At 41.6% G+C, this 23,524-nt stretch overlaps 1 protein-coding gene across 3 annotated transcripts in view; it reads right to left on the bottom strand.

Annotated features, from left to right (window-relative positions):
- Nucleotides 1-301, bottom strand: part of RALGAPA2 (Ral GTPase activating protein catalytic subunit alpha 2) — a 401,571-nt gene extending 401,270 nt beyond the window's left edge. For all 3 annotated transcript variants that reach the window (XM_073236981.1, XM_073236983.1, XM_073236982.1), the window contains exon 1: nucleotides 4-301. In XM_073236981.1, the coding sequence (XP_073093082.1) occupies nucleotides 4-109 (106 nt within the window). In that variant the 5' untranslated portion in view covers nucleotides 110-301. The remainder of the gene's footprint in view (nucleotides 1-3) is intronic.
- Between the last annotated feature and the right edge of the window lie 23,223 nt (nucleotides 302-23,524).

Below are 23,524 nucleotides of genomic sequence, written 5' to 3' on the forward strand. Positions count from 1 at the left end.
CACCCAGCAGCGCCCGCAGGTGCTTCAGGCGGGTCAGCACGTCCTTCTTGGGGTCCAGCACCTTCTGGGTGGACTTCCTCACATCCCCGTGGCTCCGGCGGGAGAACATCAGGCCGCGGGAAACCCCGGCTCCGCCGGCAAGGCAGGAGGCGCCTACGCCGCGCGGTCACCGCATAGGGTTCAGGCCGGCGCGCGTTGCGCGGGCCACTCACTGTCCACAGCCGGGCCGCCGCCGCTGCCGCCTCAGCTGTGGCTCCAGGAAGGAGGGGCGGGCCGGGAACGGGGAAAGGCGGGGCAAGAAGGCGGTATCTACGCGGAACGGACGGCCCCGCCCAGCGGGAGGTGCCGGCCGGCCCTCAGGCGCGGCTCACGCGCGCGTGGCCCGGACCCGCCTCGCGGGGACGCGCCCGGACCGCCGAGCGGACGCCGCAAATCACAAAGAAGCTTGCTCCCCAACACACACACACACGCTGTACTACAAGTCCCGGGATGCACCACGACAGAGCTGTCCAATCAGGCGGGCGTGCCTTCGGCATGCTGTGAGTCACTGGGCCGACCTGAGCACGTCCTGGGCGCACACGCGCCGTGGCCGCAAGGGCTCCAGGGAAATGTAGTTCTCCGGGAGGGGAAGCTGAGGCAGCCCTTCCGGAGTCCCCGGGCTGTCGGCCGGCATCTGCCAACCCCCTGCAGTCGGCTGCGCAGGGCTCCTGAGCCTTCTCTCTATCGTCTGTGTGTCCACCCCAGTTCCCTCTGATGCATCGTGAACCACAAAAGTTTCAAGGCTTTTAAAAGCAAACCTTTCTCAGCTTCGGCTTCTGGATTCACACCAGAAAGCGAGTTAAAGTCCTTTGACTATTACAAAATCGGAGGTCCAATTTCACACTAAAATGAATGGCTTTGGCAGCAGGGAAGGTCATGCCTAGACTCTGGTGGGGAGTCCGGCCGGACCCTTGGTTCCTGGGACTTCCTGGGAACTCTTGGGATATGAAGCCCCTTGCTCAGAGGGCTCCGTAGGATCTTGTCACTTGCTTTGTAGGAAGTGCAAGATCTCTGTAGTTATGCAAGGCTACATAGGGATCCAGCAACAGAACCAGAAATAGAACCTGAGGAGCCTGGCTCTCAGGTCGGTGTGCTTTTTCAGGCTAAGAACCTGTAATCTGGGGCAAGAATGAGATGGAAGATGGTCTGGAAGTTTCTTGCAAGAGATTTGTAGAATTGTTTACTGGCATGTAGATCCTTTGATGCTCCAAATTTTGACAGCATATGTTGTCTGTTTAAAATCATGGTTTTCTTTAAATTGGGACTATGCAGCTGTCTTTTTCTCATTCAGCTGAACTGTGACTTTGGGAAAGAGCTAGAGATTTACACAGCGTTGTATCCTTACTGTATGATGAATTCTAACCAAAATAAGCAGGCGATGAGAGGCAACAAAAGGCCAGGCAGTTTATTTGAGCGCAATCCTGGACAAGGTTCACCAGTCTGTGTAAATACAGCCTGGAGAAGTCTCGCACAACCAGACAGGCAGGGAGTTTTTAAAGAAGGTAGCGGGGAGCAGAGCTTAGATTTACAGTGGCACGAGGATTGGCTAGCCTAAGGCATATTTTTCAGGTTGGGAGGGGGCAGCAGCCGGGGACTTTGGCACGTCATCAGTGTCCAAAGTGCTCACCCCTCCCTCCGGTGCCTCCAAACTTACATTCCAGCCTTTTGGTTATAATGGGCGCCGACTCGATCTGGCTGCTTCTAGCTGAGGGGCGGCGCGGGTAGCGTTGAGGCTGCTGGGAGGCCAGAGGCGGCTTGGAGGGAAGGGGCGAGTACTGATGTACCCACATGGTCTTGTGCACTTCTACTGTCTGACCTCTCTATCGGTGGCTGGAGGTTTTAGCAGATATGTTGTCTTCATCTCTCAGGACAGATATGTCTAGCATGATCACCCAGGCTTTGCCCTGTCTAGTACTGTAGTCCGGATGATAAGACACAGACTAAGGCTTGTTCATAGCAGGCAGCTTGGACAAAAGAATGGAAAGATGAGCATTGGGTGGGACAAGGGGGTATGTTTCTTAGGAGTGAGAAGTAAGGTAGGTAGGAGAGGTGTCCAGGGGAACTTGAGATAAGAGAGTATAAGGGTTAGGGACGACCAGGTGAAGAGGGACTACAGCTTCACTGATTATCTGCAGGTCTTGAATAAGCTGGTAGGCTCCCGATGGCTTCTTGACTGGAAGGATTGGAGTGTTACAGGGATAATTAGTTGGTACCAGAAGCCATTGGGAAAGAAGATGGTTAATGATAGGTAGGATGCCCTTGTGATGGGCTTGGGAAATAGGAAACTGGGGTCTAGAAGGAGAGGAGGATGGGTCTTTCAGGCAGATGAGGACTGGAGCATGATGGCTCGACACTACAGGAGTAGAGGTGTCTCAGTCTATTGGGTTAACACCAGTCAATGGTACAGGAGGGTCTGTGGACGGCTCAGGGCTACAACTTATATTGGCTAAGATGATGAGTGAGTTCAGTTGGGGATGACTAAGAGGCAGGGAGATAGAGGCAACAAGCTTGGAGAGGAGATTCTCCCTAACAAAGGGATGGGACAGGACGGGATGACTAGAAATGAGTGGGTAAGAGGATGGCTCTCAAACGTGTAGGCTACCAGACCTGTCTCTAGAGGCTTAAAGGGGGTTTCCGTGACACCGACGACCGAGACCTGGGAAGGATGTAAACACCCGTGAAAGGAAGGTAAAACAGAGTAGGCAGCCTCCGTGACTACTAAAAAGGAGATAGACTTACCTGCTACCCACAGCGTGGCCCTGGGCTCAGCAAGGGTGATAGGGGTGTTCGAGTTTAGGCATCTTCAGTCTTCGAGTAGGCTCAGCAGGTCCGGAGGGGAGTCCCTCAGTGGCAACCTACCTCCCACATGACTCTGTCACGGGTGTATAACTTTCCCCAACTGGGCTCTCTACTTCCCAATGACCTCTCTTACCACAAACTGAGCAGGGTTTAGTCGGCTTGTTGGTCAGGTTGGGGCATCTCTTTGCCCAGTGGTCTTCTTGGCCACACTGGAAGCAGGGTCCTGGAGGCTCATGAGCTCTGGACCAGTCTTTGGTGTGATGAGACCTCTGTCCTGCCAGCCACAGGGCTGCCGCGAAGGCTTGGGTTTGGGACACTGTCCTCCTCTCATGTTCTTTATCACGGGTATTAAAGACTTTAAAGGCCATGGTTACTAGGTCACGGAGTGGAGTCTGGGGTCTCTCTTTTGCCTTTTTAATTTACGTCTTATGTAACTAATACTTGTTCTGGTGAAATCTAGTTCTTTACTAGTTTAGGAGTAATAAAACAGTGACTATAAATGACAAAAGACTTACAAATGACAATGGTAAAAGGTCTGATGAGGGCTTACTGTAAAACAGCTGACATAAGGAAATTTGGATAGTTTTCTAACAAAACATTCAGTAACAAAGTTTAGCATTATTCTCTTTGGCAGTGCTTTTTAGGTAATTCAGCAGGTAATTTTATATCAGATAAATAAGCCAAATTGGCTAAATACTTCTTCTAATGAGAAAAAAAAAGCCAAATTGGCCAAATACTTTCTCTAATGAGAAAAAATTCCTCTGACATGTTCCAGGGGCCCTCTGGAAAATATCAGAGTTAACTAGAGGCAAAAGCACCTTTTTGAATTTGATTTTGGGAGGCTGTTAAAGTTTTTTTTTTAAGGCATCTGTCTAAATAGAATCATAAGTTACTATGAAACAATACTTATCTATTTAACTAGAATGACAATAAAAGATTTTAAAGGCAAATACAGAAGGTTGCAGTTATTAGCAAAGCTTAGCTTTAGTCTTTTCATATTAAGATCTTATTATCTTAAATATTCAGACAACTCATTGAGAGTTTAAGCATGAGAAACTGTTTCGATAAAACAATTAGAGAACTCTGCAATCGTTCAACATTGAGAGCAGACTAACAGTTAAGAAAACTTTGTCTTTTTAACTGAAAACAAAATCTAATTTTGCTGTGTACTTGATACTGAGATTCATTTGCTTTAATTTTGTATAGCATGACCATATCAATTCTTCTACAAACTTTCTACAACTTCCTTTTACATTGTATTCTCTCTCTTTAAATAAACAGCTGTACTGTAGAACAATTACTTTCTTTTACCCTCAACAAAACGAATTTCTATTCTTTATACTTTCTCTTATTAAAACATACATCCTTTTAGCAAGTAGAGATGTTTTCTTCTTTAAATAGCTTTAATTAGAACTTAAAACTATTAGGAACTTTAATTTTCAGTGAACACTGAGAAGTGGGCTATTGTAAACTATTGAACTAGCATTCTTTAGATTAACAAATTCATGAACACACTTTATAATTCCTGACACCATGTGCTTTACAGCATAATCTCTAAGCACAAAATATGTCTACTTAACTTAGCAAAACTTTAAGATTCTAGGTCACCACAAAAATTTTCAGGCTGCAGGCAGGCACACACACTGCAATACACAATCACTAAAATGTTCACTTGCTACGCCTAGCTCACCTACTCTCAACAAACACACCAGACCACGTACAAAACGGCGGGTGTCGGGAGGGGTGCAAGGTCGGGAGAGAAAGGAGGCAGATCTGTGCTGGGAGGAGTCTTGTCTGTGACTTCTGGAACCAGAGGGTGGGAGGAGCGTGTTCCGGTAGGGGAAGAGGGCGGTGAAGGTGGAAGGAGAGGGGGAGGGGGTGGTGCAGCCACTGGAAGAGGAGAGGAGCAGGAAGACAGCATGGTTGAGAATGTAGGACTTTAAGATGGCAGCAACATGGGGGAGGAGAACGAACTTAAAGATGGTGGCAGAGAGGGGTGGGGGTAGCGAGCTGAGAGGGGTGGGAGACCAAGGTTTTCCAGTGCATCTGAAAAGGAAGAAGGACTAGGCAGAGTAAGAGGCTAGCAATCTTTAACTGGAGATCAGGCCAGGAGAACCTGGGTCATTGAACACTTAACGTAAAGGTCTGGGTGGGAACACAATGTCCAAAAAGCCTGCACATATGGGATTTCACCCTACTTTCTGCTCCGGTGGCAATAATTAGTCAAGTCGGTGAGGAGGCCAAAATCAAAAGTTCCCTCAGGGGCCAGCGAGATTGGTTGTCCAAGGGATACTGAGGCCAGGCCTGAGAGCAAAGGAAGACCAGCTTCCATTTGCGAACTTCCCGGGACAAATACAAAGTAGCCAAATTAGAAATGAGACATTGCAGCGGGGTCTGAGCCTCTGCTTTCAAGGGCTGGTTCCCAAGTCTGTATCACCCTCCCAAGTGTGCCAAGTCAGAGGAGACATCCTGGGAGCCTGGGTGAGGAATGTCTCCCACACTGCAGGGCCAGGGGAGGGCTGGATGCCTGCAGCGGATGGACCAGATGCCCAAGGGGCCAGATGCCCCAACCTGGACATAGCTATGATTTTGAACGGACCAGGTGAAAACAGGTCAGGAAGGGAAACAGACCAGGGGAAACTGAGGGACTCACTGGAAAATAGTCCATGCAGCAGAGAGCAGACTAAGGTCCCGGGTCGGGGAAGGAGGGGGCAGGGCCACCAATGGCCGGTTGGGGCCCTGCGCTCATGCTCCTTGCCAGGTTTTTTCAGCACCAAATTTAAGATAAATTCTAACTGAAATAAGCAGGCAACGAGAGGCAATAAAGGGCCAGGCAGTTTATTTGAGTGCAATCCCGGGCAAGGTTCACCAGTCTGCATAAATACAGCCTGGAGAAGTTGCATGCAACCAGACAGGTGGGGAGTTTTTAAAGAAGGAAGGGGGAGGCAGAGCTTAGATTTACAGAGGTGCGAGGATTGGCTAGCCTAAGGCATATTTTTCAGGTTGGGAGGGGGTAGCAGCCGGGGACTTTGGCATGTCATCAGTGTCTGACGTGCTCACCCCTCCCTCCGGTGCCTCCAACCTACAGTTACCACTCAGCACACTATTTGGCCTATAGAAACATTCAATAAAAGTTCATTAAGTAAAATGGAATAAAAAGCTAAAATAGTCCTACTTATTTCATCCAGGCATACAAAAAAATATCTCACCATTTTTAGAGCCTCTATTTTTAAAGTTGTCAAAATCCCATTGATAGAACTAGTATATATTCATAAAAAGAGTTATTATTCAGCTACAGAAAGGAATGGACTACTTGTAAACCCAATAACGTGGATGAAATCTTAGACCCAGAGATGAAAGCCCCACACTCAAGATGATGGTAGAACTGTCCACCAGCCTAGGTCCCAGATGACATGTCAATTGGAGCCACAAACCCTCCAACACTGTTACAGGAGAGAGTAACTTTCTTAATTCAAGACATGTTTGTTACAGCAATTTAGCCTTGGTTAAACACAGTCACAATTTTCACTTCCCCATTCCTTTAGAAGAAGATAACTTATATTACATTGATTGAAAAAATAGCATGTACTCATCTTAGGGAATTCCATTTTTCTATTGCAAAGCAACTGTCATCATTGTCAATCATCTGTTGAGCAACTGCTATGTGCAGAGCATGAGTCTAAACCTTGGGGATAAGAAGATGAATAAGATGCATTTTCCTGACCTCCAAAGCTTCCCATCTAGTTGAGGGGCAGATCAATTGGATAAATGAAGAGATAAACAATGGTGAACAGTGAACACATAACACTGTTAAACTAGCTAATACTAGAAACAGACATCCATGCTTATACATTTATCTCATTCATCATATCTAGCTTTTACTTGCTAATGAAAATGTATAACATTCAGTCTTCTCTAAAAAAACAAGAAACATAAATTATTATTTTGATGCTTTTTCATCCAAATATATGCTCCACATGAAATAAAAATAAATAAAAATAAAAATCCTTTTCACTGTCTGTTGCTCTCCAAAATCATTACTGCTGGACTGTGAACTCCTTGAGGACATCACCTTCTTTGTCATTAATTCTTTATCCCGAGAGGTTCAGAGTGTCAAGAATTTTGCAGACACTTAAATGTTATTGAGTAAAGGCCCCACTTGCATCAATAAATAAAGAAAATGAAATCAAGAGTTAAAAATTTACAGTGCAAATTAAAACTACCCTGAAATACCATTTCCAATTAGAAAAAAACAGAAAACCACCACCAACAACAAAAAACAACCAAGGTCTGATAACACATTCTGATACCAAACCTAGAGAAAAACAGCTGATCAGAGTGTAAAATAGTATAATGCCTATGGAGGGGAATTTGGCAAAATTACGTATTATTTGCCCATTGACACAGAAATTCTACTTCTAAAAAAATCTACTCTGAAGATATAACTCTATAAATAAAAAGCCACATATGGAGGTTTTTCCTTCCAGCATTATTTATAGTGGCCAATGTGGTGGTTGAACAGATAACATCCATGCCCCATTCTCCGGTAACTGTGATTGTGACTTTTTTGGAGAAAAGGATCTTTGCAGATGTAATTAAAGATCTCTAGGTGAAATCATCTTGGATTACCTGGGTTGGCCCTAAATCTGATGAGTTCTTATAAGAGACAGAAGAGGAAAAAATGCACAAGCAGACAAGGCCCTGTGAAAAAAGGCAGAGGTTGGAGTCATGTAGCCACGAACCTATGACCTTTGGAGCTATCAGAAACTGGAATAAGGAAGGATTCTCCCCAGGGGTCTTCCAGAGAGAGCTCAACCCTGTCAATACCTTGATTTCTGAACTCCAAAGCTGTGAGAAAATTAATTTCTGTTGTTTTAAGTCACCTATTTGGTGGTAATTTGTTACAGTAGCCCTAGGACATGAATACTGCCAGATACTGGAGAGAACTCAGTGTGATTGTCTATCAGGATCTGATTAGATATGGTGCGTATATACACATCTAAGAATGGCTGATTGAATCCAGAACATCCACATGATGTAGTGCTATGCAAGTACTCCATGATCATAAGAAATGAGAAAATTTCCTATGTCCTCATTTGACCAAATCTCTCAAATATATTGTTATGTATTAAAAACAATGGAAAGAACATAAAATACATATTTATTTGCTTATGTTTTTTCAAAAGGAAACATTAGAAGGATAATTCAAAAACTAACAATGCCTACCTAACTGGGATGGAGGATGGGGTGGGGCAGATAAGAGGTGGCAAAAGGGTCCTCTCTGAGTCCTCCTGTTTATATAGTTTTAACTTTTGAACGATTTCAATGTTTTATATATTCTTAATAACTAAAATAAAAAGAAAAAAACAAACCTGATAATTGAAAATAAACAGATAGACAGAAATAAATGAACTCAACCATATATCTAATTGGCAATATAACTATATAGAGAAAATAAGGATGTAATCTTAGGGCAAAAAAGATCTGCAAAGAAATATTAACTGGTATAAGGACTAAGATTTTCCATAGAAAGAAAAGGAGACATTCAAACATCAAAATCCAAGTAAGGAAGTAAAAACTCTGTAAAGCTAAATTTTACCCTGAGATACCAATTTGAACTCATGATTTAATAATACATTCATGGGTCACAGTTCATTCTTTTCCATACTATATGTAGTTGTTCCTGCAATATTTATAAAAAGACCTTCCTTTCCCACCCAATGAATTAACTTAGTATCTTGATCAATTATCAGTCAAGCATATGTATGTATCTATTTCTGGATTCTCTGTTCTGTTCCATTGATCTGGTTTTTTAACCTTAAACCAGTGTCCCTCTGTCCTGACTACTGCAATTTTATTGTAAGTCTTCATTTCAAATAGTGTATATTCTATTTGTTCAAGATTATTTTGTCTATTTACATCTTTTCCAGTTCCATATAAATTTTAAAATCAACTTATGTATTTATTTTTTTAAATCTTCTTTATTCCTAATTCTTCTAATCTCGGAAAGTACATAGAAGCAGTGGCACCCCTTGGCAGCAAACACACCTCGCACCTGGATCTTGGTTTCCAAATCTCATTCCCTACCCAGAGTAATCAGGGATCATTAGAGAAATGGCTAATTCCAGGTCGGGGCCTGGAAAATACAGCATGGATATAAGACTGTGCTCAAAGCTCAGTGAAAATTCTCTAAAACCTAAGAGCCAGCTTGAAGAGGCTTCTTATGGCTAAATGTGGGAAATTTGATCATCCAAAAGACTAATGACTGTTATTGACTATAAGACTTTGAATAACTAAAAGTGCAGGATTCCATAACGATATTCAAAAGAATTTTTTTCAAGGTACGGTAGTATGTGAACATTTCAAGTAGAAAAAATTTCTTGCACCTTTGATGATTTGGGGCATGCTTACAAAAACGATTCAAGACCCCTCAAATGGCTAAGACCTTTCCTTAGTTAACAAACAGGGGACTCAATATGAACTGGGTGTGTGTTTCAAGATCCTTACCAGGGAGAGTGAAGGGCTTCAGAGCTTCCTAATTCCCTTCCTTCATTGCTTTCCAGAAAAGCATCTTGTTGTCCTGATGATACCAAATTGGATTCTGTTGATCAGGAGGACAGTGACCAAGTGACCACGACAAACTAAGAAAAATGAGATGAGGGACCAAGAAGGCCCAAGGAATAAAGAGCAGCACTCAGCAATTCCCAATGTTGTCTGGAGTAAAATTTTAGATTTCTTTGTTTTTGTATTCATTTATATAAATTCAAACCCACAAATATTTATTAAACAATTACTATATCTAAATTGTGGTGACCACAGTTTTGCACTTTCCCATTTGTTTCCATTGTACTGAAAACTGGTCTTTGAAGGGGCTGCATGAAAACTACCACTCCTGTCATCATCAATGTCAAATATTTAATCAAACAGTCCTACAATCCATTGCTGCCAGGCTGTGTCCAGCAGAAGGCCAGGGTCAGCAGTCAGTCAATTGAATGAACACATCCATTCATTCCTTCATTAATATTTTAGTCCATATAATTAGGGAGTGTTGTTTAGTATGATGTTTTCAATTTAACTAATGTACTATGCACTGAGATTTTATAATTCTAGTCTTTTCTCAGAAATCTTTCAGCCGTCCCTGTCTTCTTAACCAGATTATTCATCATTTATGAAACCAAAATCTATCACCCTCCCACTCTGCCAGCTCTGGCCTCCTTCATCTCCTGAACTGCAGGAACTTCGTTGCTAGTAGCAACGAAGGAGAAATGCCTGCTAGGCCTTCCCCATTTAATTTAGTCTTGCCCCAAAACGAGTCATTCCTATCAGAGGCAATTTGTTTGCCTTTTTAACTTTCATGGTTGAAATCATTCTAGATGCTCAGACCTGTCAGTGTGTAATTTCCAGAGAACCTGAATGTTAATATATTATTTTTCCTAATGTTTCATTCATCAGAGTTTTTCAATTTGGAAGGATTTGTTTTTCTAACATTGACTATAATGTCTTGCAACTATACATTAACCCTAATCTCATGAATATTCTGTTCATTTTAGGAAATGTAAAAATTTAATGTAAAAAAGAAATATGACTTTTAGCCACAAATTTTCCTATTAGATTCATCATGCCTGTCCTAGGAAGTAAGTTCTTCTAGTATGTCAGACATCCTGCGAACCACTATTCGGATGCACAAAAAGCCAACTCCTGGCTGACCCCTGTGATACAAAGGCTGTTTTTATCAATCACAGGACGCTTTGTATTCTGATTTTCTTTAAAAAAAGCTACAATCTACTAAGTTCAAGTTTCTTTCTTGTGTCAACTCTCGCCCTAAAATGTTGATTTAACATTTGTTCAGTGTGTGCATATTGTGCCCCTGAAAATCTACACTTACCTATGATTCCTAAGAAAGATCTGATGACCCTTCATAAGAATAAATGCCACACTCAATGCTTAAGAAACCCAATATCTCTGTTTTCCAGATGATATATACTGAATATATATATATTTTTTCTCCTCAAAAAATATTTCCTATTAGTTTCTTTTCTAGTAGGAAACTATTAGTTTCTTTTCTTTCCAAATATCTGTCAAGCAAGGAGATTTAATGCTTAACTTTAAACTTGACTATAAATCATTTTATATTAGAATTTCACTCCAGGACAGACTTGAAAAAGTTTTTGAAAATGTACTAGCCATTTTGATATGTCTGATGGATGCCTGATAAGAAAGTAATGCCTTAAGGGAAAGAAATCTAATTGTTTTTCTAAACTTATTCAAGCCAATGTTTTCACAGCTGTGCTTTTCAACCATGATGTCATCTGCTGTAGATATATTTCCATTTTTTTAAATCATCAAAACAGTATTATTTCAGTATTGAATCAAGGATGCACATCAACATTAGAAAAATATAAGCCCATAAATAGGTACCATGAAACTTCTACAATTCAAGAAAGCACATCTTTGAATGATAATGTTGTAAAATCACAAATCATGGAAACTAGATAGCAAATAAAACTTGAATAGAAGATGAAGCAGAAAGCTAAAGATGAAGTTACATAAGGTGATAAGCCTGTGAAAATGTGTTCATTACCTCCCAGCTGCCCCCAGTACACCAAATGCCACCGTTATGTTTAATAATAGACCAGATTTACTACCTAATTTAGAACTGGGTGCTAGAGTTTCTAAAAACAAATACATATTATAGAATACCAACAAAAACTATTCATTTGAGATAAAGGAATTCATCGTATGGTTTGTTTTACTTACAAATTCCTGTAATCTTCTAGAAAAACAAATCTAAAAATAATTATTGGAGAACATAATACAAGAACACAAATTCTTTTACTAATCAACATATGAATATATGTCTTAAGTTGAGACTGTTTTTTGTTTTTTTTTTCATGTCCTATTTCATCATATGTTATCTCATTTAATTTTCATAATAGCCTGTTAGGTAAAATATTATCTTCTCCTTTTTACTGAATGGGAGACAGAGGCTGGTACCTGTACCATTTTATTCTTCTGAATTAATGTTGTTTTCTGAGAATAGCAGGAAACAAATGCTATGCAGTCAGTGTTTTAAATATCAAATGTGTTCATTTCACATAGGACTTTGCCTTTATTGTCTCATTCTAACTTAAGAAAAACTGAAACAAAAATATAGTGGTGAACTTTTTTTTTGAGAGGGCATCTCTCATATTTATTGATCAAATGGTTGTTAACAACAATAAAATTCTGTTAGGGGAGTCAGTGCTCAATGCACAATCATTAATCCACCCCAAGCCTAGTTTTCGTCAGTCTCCAATCTTCTGAAGCATAACGAACAAATTCTTACATGGAAAACAAATTCTTACATAGTGAATAAGTTAAATGGTGAACAGTACAAGGGCATTCATCACAGAAACTTTCAGTTTTGATCATGCATTATGAACTATAAACAATCAGTTCAAATATGAATATTCATTTGATTTTTATACTTGATTTATATGTGGATACCACATTTTCTCTTTATTATTAATATTTTTAATAAAATGCTGAAGTGGTAGGTAGATGCAAGATAAAGGTAGAAAACATAGTTTAGTGTTGTAAGAGAGCAAATGTAGATGATCAGGTGTGTGCCTGTAGACTATGTGTTAATCCAAGCTAGACAGGGGCAATAAAACCTCCACAGATGCAGAAGATTTCTCTCAGAACAGAGGGGGGTGAGGTTCTAAGCCTCACCTCTGTTGATCCCCAGTTTCTCACCTGATGGCCCCCCTGCAACTGTGCCTGTCTTAGGTTGGTCCTCCCTTGAGGAATCTTACCCATCTCTGGCTAACCAGTCATCTTCCGGGGCCATACAGGGAAATGTAAAGTTGGTAAGTGAGAGAGAAGCCTTATTGTTTGAAAGTTGAGACTGTTTTTATCTGGTATTTCAGACTAGGATTCTCAGCTATAAACAACAGAAATGTACTGGCTATTTCAGTGAAAGACAAGTCATTCAAAGATTCAAAGAATGATAGGCTCACAAAACTCAGTGGAAGTTTAGAGAACCAGACTTGGAAAATAACTAGAGAATTAGATACCAAGGCAGCTCTGGGAGGCTGGACATGTCCTAGAGCCTGCTATGGCTTCTGTGACAACAAAGAACCTTCTGTCATCCCTCATATTTTCAAGTTCAAATCCTCATGAACATCCAATTGGCTAAGCCTTTGATGCCCAGTTTCTGTGTCCACCCCCTGGCTGCCCTGGGTCATAAAGTCTGAGATGTTAGCTCTCTTTTTAAGTAGGAGGTGGACTATCCAGGATAGGATATTTACCCCCAAAAACAATAGAGTGCTTTGTTGGAGAGAGGATATTGGATGCTGAATAGTTAAAACAACAACCATAATAAGTCAGTACGTGTTCCACAAAGCAATAAAGGGAATAGAATCATCATTATTTATGATTCACTTGACGTAAAGTAGTGTATGCACCGGAAACCTCCTATAGGGTTGATTTATAATTAAACTTTGGAAAGGTGATTAAGACATAATTTACTGCTTTCAGTAAATCTTTTAAGGAAGAATTAATTTGATAGTTTTTTCCTAAATTTGAACTAGGAAACCTTTGATGTCACTTAGACAAAGGGAACATATAAATTATGCAATTATTAAAATCATCATAATTAATAATTGGAAAGAATTGAATCATATTGTTGTTTCTGCTTAACCAAAACTAAAGAATTCAAATGCCACAGAGAACATCGCTAAGAGCCTCCCTTTATATTATCCTTCTTTGTATATGTTCTTATTTTTCTTCTTCTCTCTGAATTGAAGTACACTTCCATGAGCCACATGAATGTTTATCTCATTTTATTGTCCTTCTTGGTAATCTTTTTCATCTAGTCAGGGGACATAACTGACTACTCTGTGCTAATCTTTGCACAGCAATGAAATTACAAATATAATGATGATATAGCCTCAACCCCCAGAGAAGTCATAGTCTAACACAGGAGACAGATGTGGCCCTGACCTCGGAGAACTCACTGTCTAATATAGGAGACAGATATATAACTAGAAATCAGTGATTAATGACAGTTACATGTAGGGCATTATGGGAGATATGTGGAAGGACTGGTCAGTAGAGATGACGACGGGCTCAGAGATGACTTCCTGGAGGACGTGACACCTGAACTGGGGCAAGTAGCTGAACACACCCCAGGCAAGGCAAGGAAGTAGATGCATGGGTTGTGTGAAGATCATAGGAAGCAGTCTGCTGCGGGCTTACGGTTGTATTCGGTATACAGTAGAGGTTGCAGAAATGTATGTATGTTCTTGTAACCTTGTAAAAACAGTGGGATCAAATGATAGTAAAAGGTGATGATGCCAAAGTGGGAAGAAACAAGTAAACTTCTTTTGAATCCGTGGAAGGCAGGATTAGTATGACAAAAACAAAAGCTCTGATTTGCAGTCCTTCCCCCTCACTGGATGTGTAATGTTAAGCAGATGACTCAGTTCTGCCAGCCTCAGTTTCCATCATTTGCTTTGCCTTTGTATGATTCTGCCCCATGCCATCCCAGTGTTGGTCAACATATTGTCATCTGTAAATGTAGTTTAAATAACTGTCAAGAGTTATTAGCAAGGAAATCCTGGAATCAGAAAAATTTGGGAGTAAAATGTGACAAGTAGATGTATTCATTCATTATAAAGAGGAAAAGTAAGAACTGAAATTGGTTAATGATTGGTTTTTACCAAAACACTGACTCTGACATAGTGCTTCTGCAGCCATTACCAGGGCTGGACAAAGCTGTCACAGCTGTGTACCATTTCATACATCAGCTTCATGCACCTTCTCCCACATAATCCTTGCCACAGCTAAGAAGCTAGGGTCTTTATCCCCATGTCATCTAGACTCAGAGAAGTTTTATGACTGGCTCAAGGTTATCTGGATCACAAGAAGCAGGTCAAAAGACAAATCAGGAAGGCTTAGAAAAGCAGACCACAAGAAGTAAACAAATGATTTGGTTCAAACCCTGGTAGCTGGAAATCAAATATACCAGTTCAGAGAGAGTAAAAGAGGCTCTTGAAAGGGAATAAAAAGCCTCACTTAGGAACTGGAAACCTAGCAAGACCTAGGACTCTCCATTTAGATCCAGGGGCTATTTTCAACTTCAGCCAGACAAGGAAACCTCAGTCAGGTGACTTTTCCAAGTCTCCAAAGCTAATTAATAGTCAAACTGGGTAAAAAGTTCAGGACTCCTAATTCCTAGGCCAGTGTTCACTTAACCACATCATTTACTAGTTGGGAAGATCAGTGCAAGCTCAATTTTTAGTAAAAGCTGGAAGGATACAGGGCTGATCTTTTACAATGGTGGTTCTCAATTATCCATACTTCCCAGTAATCATACCCTTATAAAATTAAAAGGGTTTTCCCTTTCCCCTTGAATTTGGGCTGATTCTGTGACCTTAACCAATAGAACATAGAGGTAGTGACAGGATGCCAATTCCAACTCTTAAAAAGGCCTGGCATATTTCATTTTTGCACTCTGGAAGAAGCCAACCACCCTATGTAAGAAGGTTGACTATGTGGAGCCTGCTACCCTTTGCGAAGTCTAATCTAGTCATGTGGAAAGGCCATGCAGAAGATGGCTGAGGCCTCTGGCTGGCAGACTCAGCTGAACTTCAAGCCAACAACTAACACCAACTTGCCAGCCATGGGAGTGAATTCATCCTGAAAGTGTACCCTCCACCCAGTCAAACCTCTCAGCCATGTAGAGCAGACTGTCCCAACCAAGCCTCACCCCAAAAACCAAAATGGTCACTGTAGTCAGCCACTAAGCTTAGAGATGGCTTTTTACATAGTAGTAAGTAGCTGAAACAGGGTATCTGCTCATGGCCCCAAGGATCTACTAACAAATCTCAAACACTCATCTCCTCATCTGGACAAAGCCAAACACTGTGTCCAATGGTTTATCTCTCACTCCTCTGGTCCTAAAATTCTTTGAGCTGTGACTCTTTCCTGGTTCATCCCTATGGCCTCAAACAAGCCTGGTGTCTACATGACAAAAAGATTTTTGTTTCCAGAAGGTGTCTGGCTTGACAGGAATTGCTTTTCCCACAAAGGAGTAGGAATGTAGGTTATAAGAAGGGAGGGAGAATGGTCTCCCAGAGGTAAAGGCAGACAAAAAAAGAAGCTCCAAGAGTTTGGATGCTGGCAACAAGGAAAGAAAACACAAAGTTTGACTCCATAGAGGACACTGGGGGGATTGATAGACTAATTAACAAAACATTCATAGGAAAAGCACCAGGCATTCCTGAAGCAAGCAGATCAACAGAAATTGACTTGAGAAATTGATTTTTATTTAATCTAGTATTGCAGGAAGTGCTTGCAAATTTGCTGGGCGTGTAACTAGTTAGTTGCAGATGATGAACAGACAGGAATGTGGATGGAATCTCCAGAAGAGATGGGAAGAGGGTATACAAAACTTCTGTAGCATATACCAGTGGGCATTTATATACCAGTAGGCATTTGTTCAGCTCACAAGTCTATGGGTTCCTCTGATCGGGGTTGTGCTTGTCTGATCTTGACTGAGAGTGCCAACATCTCTAGAAGTTCACCAGCTGTTGGCTGGTCTCAGGTGGCCTTGGCCAGGATTACTTGGCTCTGGTCTCTAGTTTTCTCTTCCTCCTCCTGAGACCAGTGCACTCACCTGGTCATGTCCTTCTCATGGCAGTGACAAAATGCAGGAGTGAGTAAATCCAACTGCACAAGTAGTTTTAAGTTTCTCATTGTGATGTGTTTGCTATTGTCCTTTTGGTCAAAGTATCTCACATGGCTGAGCTGACAATCAGAGGAGGATTGCAAAGGGAATGGTTGTAAAGTGGGGTTAAAAATTATGACCATTAACCAATCTACCATGGATGTTATTTTGTAAAAATCAGCTTTAAAAATGGACAAAGGGAGCTTTTCAAAGGCTTTATCAGGACCATGTATCTGATTAGGCAGTGTTATTATTAGCCTCTGGTGACTTGAAGCAAAGGACACTTGCCCCTTCAAGAAGGAATTCCTGCTGCTCTGTGTGACCCTCAGTCCTTTACTGGCATTAAAGGAACTCATATTTCTGCCTGGTCATTCATATGACCACCTTTCAAGATCACCTTCTTATTTGAAGGCACATACAGATAGGAAATAAACGCATTAATTGCAATACTGGTGGTTTTCCAAATCTCTGTCAAGAGACCCAGGTGTATTCCCAGGAAGGAAATGTTGAAATGAGAATGATGCAACAGGTTTAATTATATTGCACTATTTATCTATTATAAAATAAAGGTCACCTGGATGATGGATCAGAATGCAAATTAGATAGTAAGACATTGCCCATGTTTATCTAGGACTCCCAATGAAGATAAACTGAGCACCTGTCAGTCATAACTAATGGTTACTGAGAGAGGAAATCTGCTCAAAGATGGGAGTAACCATTCAAGAACTGCCAGTTCCCGTTCCTCTGAGGCTGTCTGACTTCATAAAGTCTTTGATGAATTGGGTTGTTTGGCATGGACTAGTTACCCAGAGCTTGAAAACCACAGGCAGACATGATAACACGGATGTGTGTAACCAAACTCCAGACCCTAGACTCATACTGATCTGCCAATAAATTTGGAGCTTGTGAGGCCCTCTGGCACAGCAACCATCCTCCCCAGCTGACATTTCTTTAGCCACAGAGCACACCACATTAAATGAGTCTATAGCCATAGGGCCCTCACCTTCTAGAAGCTCTGATCCCCAGAAGTGTACAATGTCTTGACACAAAGGAATTTTTCCAGTAAAAACTGTGGCATTCAATGCAATATAAATACTGTTTATATGATTCTTGCTTTGGAGAGTGAAATCCTAGCAAACAGGAACTTGTATTTAAATGTCTCTGGTTGACCACATGAAAGGTTGGAACTTGATTGGAAAATATTGACAGATGTAAAACTTCCCCAGTAATTCCCACTCCGGAGGCTGAGCAGGTGTTCTTGGTGTCCCACCCAACCCCTTCTGCACTTGAAGGCCACTTATTATGGAAAACTGTGACTCTCTGCCTCAAGTCTTTTTAAAATCATTCTGAGAGCATATTTGGTCCATGCACAGGGCAAGCTGAACATACCAGAGTCTCAGAGGTAGCCCTCAGCTAATTCTAATTGATGGATAAAGATCCTACCTCCCTCACTTTTAGAGTGGAATAGCTCTGAAGAAGGTAGTGCCTACCTTCCTGATAATGAACCCCACTGGGCCTCTTTCCCTGCCCTGTCTCATCCCCAACCCCCACTCTCCTTCCAGGGTTTCTTGGGATTGCCTCCCAAATCAACTACTTGCTCTAAAATCTGAATTTCAACACAAAACAGTACCCAGGCTCACAAGAGAACACAGTCAAAATAATAAGCTGAGGGTGTTAGCAAGATAGTACCTAAGATTCTTGCTGTTGTTCTTTGCCAATGTTGAGTTCAGCAAGTTAGAAACAGTATTATAAGCTAAATGAAAGAAAACTGAGTTTATGAGATTCAAGCAAGGCAAATCCCAGGGCTCCTAGGTGGGTGACAGGTAGACAAACAGAGGAAAGTGTGGCCTATCCATCTAGGCCTTAGCCTGGGGGCCAGAGGCTGGCAAACTGCACACTTGAGGAAAGGTAGTCTTTAGCCTCTACCACCTATCTGTGTGAAGCTACACAAAGCCTTATATAAAGAACAACAGAATTCTCCATGGCTCCTCTCACAACTTGCTTTTCTTGCTCAAGATCATATTTCTGAGTTTTTTTCAATATTGAGATAAGCACTCTTTTTGATGGCCTCATAGTAGTCCAGGCTTATGAATATAGCACAATTCACTGGTTTATTCTCCTATCAGTGGATTTTCAGACTGTTCTAATGTTTCAGGATTGCAGCTCATGCTGTGACAAACATTCCTGCCTGTGTGCGTGCATGTGTCCGCACATGTGTGTGTCTGCACATGTGCATGAGGCTTTGGATGGAGGAAGGCTTGCTGGATGGAAACACCAACTCCACAACAGTAGTCACCTCTGTGGTAGGCAGAGTGAGAGTGGGGTCCTTGGAAGGAATATTATAGTTCAATGGTTGTCGATCTCATCATGCCTGCATGTCTTTTATGTCTGAAATGCACTTCATAATTTGAAAATATATGAACCTACGTGGCTTTAGATAGGCTTTTTCTGTCTTTGTTGCCTTGTTAAAAACCTCTCTGAAGCACACAAATTACTGATCCATACAAAAGTATGTACTAAAAACATGGAATCAGTCTGTGCCAAGTTGGCAAATCTATCAATAGAAATAAGGGAATTATTTAATCTGTGCCTAACAGGAAGGTTTTCTCTGACTTTAGTTTTTCCTTTGTCCCCCACTTTTAACAAAAAATCCACTTTCAGATGTTGACTTACATAAATAGTCCGCACCTTCGGGGAATTCCAGGATTTGCTTTATCCACTGGGCACTGAAACCAAACAGCTCTGTGAGAAAAGTGATCTAGGTCATTTCAGGCTTTCATTCTTTGTTATTTCAAGTCAATAAAAATAGTTGGCCAGGAAGGTGACTCAGGATTTGGCTTGCTCTGTCTTACTTGATTAAAATAATAGCAGGTTGATTTAGCTTATTTCATTTCTTTTTACCTCTTTATTTTTGCTAGAAATTAGGTAAAATAGCTAGTATTCCTTTCCCACATCAAATCAGTTAACTCTGAGCAAAAAATTATTTTCACCAAACTAATGTGATTGCACACAAGATTTCTGAATTAGAGAGCCCTGTTTTTTCCTCACTTCCTCACCAAAAAATCTACCCATGAAGGTATATTTCAAAAATAGAAAGTGAGCACAATGACGATGTGAGTTTCCATTAGAAGGAACTCGGGCTATGATTCAGCTCTTTTGCGGGCACTGATTACCTAATCAGGGCAGCCACGACTTTGCTGCTATTTAGAGACGATATCCTAAATAATGAAATCTTTCTCTTTTTGAGTGTCTCCTTTAGTTTAGGGATCTCAAATTGTTTTAAAATATTAATGAAACCTCAAGGCACTTCTGTGCTAGCAAGTATCAGGCCATCAATAGTGTATCTTAACTGCTCAGTAGAAATAATACTGTAAAATACTAATAGCTAAGATTCATAAAACACATAATATGTATGAGGCATGGTTAATGAATGGTTGTTTTTATGTGATCTCATTTAATCCACACAATATGTTATTCCCATTATACTACTATTACTCCCATTGTTCACATGAGAGGGCTGAGGCACAGAGAGGTTAGGGAATGAACCTTAGTTCTAGCTCGTACAAGAACCAGGGTTTGAATCCAGGCAGCCTGGCTCTTCACTTCATGTTCTTGACTCCCTTGCTCTGCTGAGGCCAAGAGAGGCTAGGTAACTCACAAATGGTCACACAGTTGTGGGATGGTGGGACCAAGGCTTTAACCCAGGTCATCTTCTTGTGAAGTCTTAGATGTTAATTACTACACTTCTAGAAACAAAATAGCAGTCTTAAATCCTCACTCAAGGTCGTTCTTTAAATTATTAGCAATTCATAAAGAATCCCATTTTTCCCAATTACTAGGCTGCCTCTGAAGTATTAGCCAACAGTTTAAAATAATAAAATTATAGGGCATAAATTCTATGTACATAAAGGCTCTGCCCTGAAGCAGCAGTAAGGCCCATCTAAAGATCTAATAAGTTAGAAGAAAGAGGTAAGACATGCCCTTATACTCCCAGAAATGAAAAATTATCAGCTGCTCTTGAGTGGCTTGGAGTTAGAAATCTGAGTGAGTCCAGAGTCTTCTACTTTAGAGCAAAAAGACAATAAAAGTTAAGTGAGCCACTGGAGTGGATGCTGTAAATAACATACTTGAAGAATCTAAGTTCTAATGATACTTTTCTCCAGCACAATCACCAGGTCTCTTAACATGAGCAAGTATGACTTGTAGCAGAGGAGGAGTGCTGGGTAAAATCCCAGTGTGGGCAGCAGATAAGAAATCAGCCTGGGGGAGGTGCCTCTGGCACCAGATTTAGCAAGGACTTACCCTCAGGGCCTTGAAACAGTTGTAGAACTTTTCCAAATCAGACTCTTGAATGCAAGTAAAAGGCAGGTTCCCTAAAGTCCTACGCCTGAGGTCTCTGGAGGATAGATAGAACAGAGCCAGAGCAGGAGCAGAGCCAGGGTCTGGAGGGAGCCCTGTGGGGGCAGTGCTGGAGTCTCCTGTTCTTCTCAAATGGGCCTGTGAGAAGGAAGCCAGGTGAGGGCAGGTGGATGCAGGGCCACCAGGTCGGCTGCACATCCTGGGATGTCTTCCCTCTGCTCACGAGGAGCTTCTAAGCAGTAAGCACCACACTAGGGCTTGAAAAATCCTGCTTGTGTGGAGTGCCCTGACCTCTCAGGCCTCTTTTCCTACACTCTCTCCCTCAATTGTTACCACTAAGTCCATACCATTCTTTCCCTTGAAGGTTCTCACCTCATGGTTTTACATTTGCTGTCACATTGACTGAAAACTGGCCCCAGCTGTACATGTGGATGAGTCCTGCTCTCCCCACCTCCACTCCAACACACCAGCCCAAGGCCTTCCCAGGGCCCCTCGAGTAAAGGAACGCCTCACCCTCCTGCACACCCTTACCATCAACTGCCATCTGAAATGATCTCGTTCAAGTATACGCGGATCTGTGTAACAGAAGCGCTTCCTCTAAATGCGAGTCCGGTGGTAGCTTGGGGTCTCCTTTTCCTTAATGCTGTCAAGGGTGACTGGCACGTAGTGGGCACTAAATAAATGTGTGTTGAATTAACTCCATCCACCTGTTTCAGGCACAGAAGGCTGTCATTTTTCCAATTAGTGCATGCTCCCCTGTGGTATATTTATTGGGTCCACCCTTTCCAATGTATATCTTTGGAGACTCCAGATCCAGGCACAGGAGTTTTCACGTCTATGATGTTATAGGGGGTCACACTGCTCTCCTGAGTGTTGTGTAACATGAATATAAAACGAAATTTGGTCTCTGAAACAACGCAAATGTCCAAGAGGAAAAAGGAATGGCAAACTGCCCATGGAAACCCCAGAACATCACTCAGCAGTAAAGAGAAAAGGACCCCTGAGAATAGTGAACCTCGAAAATGTTGTTGCATGACAGAAGCCAGACACAAAAAGCACATGCTATATGGTTCCATTTCTGTGAAGTTCTAGAACAGGGAATACTAATCTCAGTTATAAGAATCAGAAAGTGGTTCTTTATGTAGGGTGTGGAGTGACCAGAAAGAGGAGAGAAATCTCTGGATGAGAGGGAAACATTTTCTCTTGTTTTGGGCAGTTGTTACACAGGTGTATACATTTGTCAAAAGTCAGTTAACTGGATATTTAAGAACTGTGCATTTTTTGTCTGTAAAAAAAAGTTATTTAAACAAGCCCATTCTCAACAATCCTAAGGTAAAACAATGAAATAAAGCCATACATATGTTTAATTGTAAGGAGGAATTAGAACTGCCAGAGTGTAATTGGATAAAACAGCACAACATGATCAGAGTGACCTTTTTCTGATGAAACTCTGAAGAAGCCAGTTCAGGCTGGTGAAAGAAAGAAAAGGGAATTAATGATTTCATGCAGTTGAGAAGTCCAGGCATGGAGTTGGCTTCAGGGTTCAAGGGTGACCTATGACCAGGCCTTCCCAGCTCTCTGCTCCCTTTCTGTTTCCTCTCTGTTGGCTCGTTCATGAGCCCTTCCCATAGCAGGATGGCCAAAGAGGATCAGGGCTCAAGCAAAAGGCCTGGACTGGCCCTCATTAGGCCCCCACCAATCACTGCAGCTGGTAGATGGAGGAAAACCTAGCCACATGTGAGAGGGTGAAGGACCAGAGATCCCCAAAAGAAAATCAGGGGCTGTCATGAGAACCATAGTGAGTGACCAGGAAGGGGAACAAAATTCCCCCAAAGGCCACTGTATTAGAACAAAATGATGGACCGAAGTCCAGCTCCTAGGGGCTGATTAAATGCCACCATTCACTCTACTGTGTGCCAAGAAAATATATTTATTGATAGCAACTAACTACCTCCAAATTGGTGTGAGGAATGTTTTAAATTTCATTTCCTTTTGGAACATCTAAAACCTGCCACAGAGAAGTAGCAAACAAGCTCATCGTGCCTCATGCTTCCCCTTTCCCACAGGCATATCATTGCTTCATTCCAGGGAGTGCAAACAGTCTGACTGACAACTGCCTGGTGGAAAGGGGCCTCCTCCAGTCCCTAACCTCCCAGATTAAACCCCAGCCAAGACCTATGGAAAGGATGCTCCCAAGTGGCATTTGCAGGCAGCCTAAAAGCTTCCACAGGCTGCTGGAAAATCCCCAGACCAGGGTGTTAGAGTGTCTCTACTTACCTGAAGAGGCAAGCACACCTTTACACATCCCATGAAAGTTTTTAAGAAATGATTAACCTTTTGAAATACCTTGCAGTCATTCATTTTCCAAACTCTGCATATACAGTTTTTTGAAAACCAAGCACATGGGCAGATTCTTTCTTTTCAGTTTGAACAAGGTACAACTTTAGCTACCAGTTAAAAGAAAAAAACCTCTAGTACTCTTTACCTAAAATACTTAACTAAATGGTTGTTAAACTTAATTTATTTGTAAAATACAAATAGACCATTTATATCACAATAAATCCTGGAGATGGTAAAGAATTAAATGTACACACTGAAGTCATTTTCAAAAACTAG

Source organism: Manis javanica, chromosome 5 (assembly GCF_040802235.1).
Source record: "Manis javanica isolate MJ-LG chromosome 5, MJ_LKY, whole genome shotgun sequence".
NCBI classification, from domain to species: domain Eukaryota; kingdom Metazoa; phylum Chordata; class Mammalia; order Pholidota; family Manidae; genus Manis; species Manis javanica.